At 59.8% G+C, this 2,485-nt stretch overlaps 1 protein-coding gene across 1 annotated transcript; it reads right to left on the reverse strand.

Annotated features, from left to right (window-relative positions):
- Nucleotides 1-2,100, reverse strand: PCYOX1L (prenylcysteine oxidase 1 like; the record flags this gene model as incomplete). Its single annotated transcript, XM_010296539.1, has 4 exons — nt 1-820; nt 1,399-1,539; nt 1,625-1,836; nt 1,926-2,100. Coding segments are annotated over 4 exons (1,187 nt in total), but the record flags the coding sequence as incomplete, so codon positions are not given.
- Nucleotides 2,101-2,485: the final 385 nt, after the last annotated feature.

A 2,485-nucleotide genomic window follows, 5' to 3' on the forward strand; every position in this document is an offset into this window, starting at 1 on the left:
CACCGAGCAGGGACTGTATTCCTGAAGGTAAATCATGTTCAAGTAATATGGGACACACCTGTCCCTTCTCCCCCAGCCCCCACCCCCCTGGTGTCCCCAAGGCAATAAATACTCCCCAGGCCACTACACAGAAGCTCCCAGCCCACTGCCTCCCCTGGGCATCACAGCTCGGTCTTCACCTTGTGCATCAAGTCCTTCTGGTCGATTTTGTCCAGGTCCTGATGCCAGCGGTTGTAAGCCAGCAGGGCCACGTTTTTGGCTGCCACCGCTATCATCTCCATGGAGCTGGCCACCCATTCCACGCCACTGAGGTAGAAGAGGTTTTCATGGAGCACGATGGGCGGGAGGGTCTTGGCGGCATCGTAGCGGGGATACACTTGCCACTCTGTCACCTGCACCGAGTAATAGGACCTGAAGAGGGTCTTCAGCTGCTGCTTGTCCAGCGGCTGCTGGGAGAGGACACGCCACACCGCAGCCTCCTGGGGCTGCTTGCGACGGAAAGCCGCTGAGATGTTGACAGGACAGATGTTGTCCATGGCGTTGAAGAAGAGGTCGGGGGTGTCGGTGGTGAGGATGCTGGCGAAGGGGAAGAGCTTGGGGTCAGGGAAGCCGAAGTAGGAGGAGTTGAGGTAGCCATGCACCACGGAGGTGACAGAGGGCTGGAAGGCTCCAGGGAAGTCAGCAATGGGTGGCTCAAAGTTCTCGAAGGTGAAGTTGCACCTGCTGGGGTGCAGGGGAGTCGTCACGACCACCATGTCGTAGAAAGCCGAGCCCTGCCCTTCGCTGCCCTCATAGTGCACCTGGTACAGGGCTCTCCCTTCTAAAAAGAGACGGTGGACAGTTAGGAGTAGTGCTGAGACCCAAGCAGTGGCCCTGGCCCCCTTTTTTCCAGCACAGCCTCCATCCCCTGGTTTTCCAGTACACATCATTGCTAGACCATAGCATCTGATGGTTATGGATGAGTTGGTGATGCTTTAGGGCAGTAGAAAGAGCATTTTATCAAGCCTGTGGGAGAGAGTTTCCAGAGAAGCCCAGCCCAGTAGCACAAGGTGGACTGGGGCAGCACAGCCCACCCTCAAACCCCATTTATCCAGCCCTTCCCTTCTGCTGTGCTCGGCCAGGGAGCAAGCCTGCAACAAGGATGGTGCCACAGAAGAGACCCGAGGGACCTCAAGAATGAGGGAGGGGAACCCCAGGGCCAAGGTCTGTACCAAAGGGCCCCCACCAGATCACATGAGGGAAGATGGACAGACCCCCAGGCCCTTGCCCAAATGCTTTACCAGGACCTAGATGCTCTCCAGCCTCCCAAGGCTCCCTCTCTGACCCAGCACCCCTATGGTGCCACCACCCACCTCCCGCCTCGGTGGCAGCCAGAGCAGACGCCATGCCCAGGCTCACCCGAGCTGTGCAGAGAGACACCCGTCACCCTGGCTGGGATGACGTTGGCTTTGGTCAGCTTCAGTAGACCTGAACACACAAGCTTGTTGCCTCCTTCCACTGCCCAGGTGCTGCCCTGCGCCCCTGCCAGCGACATGGCTCCTGGGGAGCAGAAGAAGAGGGCAGCTCAACAGCCTGCCCAGGGAGGGGACACTGGGAAGGAGAGAGAAAGGGTCCCGAGTTTCACCTGCGAAAGCAGGCACCAGCACTGACTGCCCATAGCTGGAGCGCAGGACGGCCGCAATGACATCATCCACGAAGCGCTGTGTGATGCCCACCTCCAGCAAGGACTCGGCCACCGAGCGCTGCGTCATGTTGATGAAGGCATCACCCCCCAGTGAGCGCAGCAGCTCCTCCAAGCTGGAGAAGGCATAGCCATGCGCCTGGTACTTGTAGATCCTGGAGGGGACAGAAGCACAGCGTGCCTGGTGATGCCTTGGGGCTGGGGAAGACCCCCTGTGTCCTTCCAGCCCCACAGGCTCTCCTACCTCATGAACTTCTCCATCACCTCCTCCACCCACATTTGCAGGCGCAGGAAGCTGATGCCATAGTGCCACCAGAGCCGAAAGAGGTTGAGCAGGTACCAGTCGGTCTCCTCCAGGACAAAGTGCTCCCCATTGAATATGGCACTCTTCCCTGCCACCTCACGCCGGTGCTTGAGGCCTGCAGGGAGCAGAGGGGCCCCAGCCCCACGGGGCTCACACGCGTCCCGGGGGCCACCCGGCTGCTGGGAAAAGCCAGCGCCAAACACTACTGCATGGGGATCGGGCAAAGGTGCTCTTGCAGGAGCATTGGGGACCGTGAGCCCGCAGGACACTGGGACCCCAGCCAGACCCTATATATTGGAGCATCCTATAGAGTTGATGTGCCACTGTCTGGAACAAACTGGTAGGATTTTGCGAACCCCCTCCCATACACTAATTCCACCAGGACCCCTTGTTCTGATGGTCTGCTGGGCCACCCCGCCCCTTTCTCTTCCAGGGCACAACCAGGCTGGGGCGCAGGGACAGCAAGGCGGGCGCTGCATGCCTGGGGTGCGGAGGTGGAG

This window comes from Phaethon lepturus, unplaced genomic scaffold, assembly GCF_000687285.1.
Source record: "Phaethon lepturus isolate BGI_N335 unplaced genomic scaffold, ASM68728v1 scaffold48581, whole genome shotgun sequence".
In the NCBI taxonomy this organism is placed as follows: domain Eukaryota; kingdom Metazoa; phylum Chordata; class Aves; order Phaethontiformes; family Phaethontidae; genus Phaethon; species Phaethon lepturus.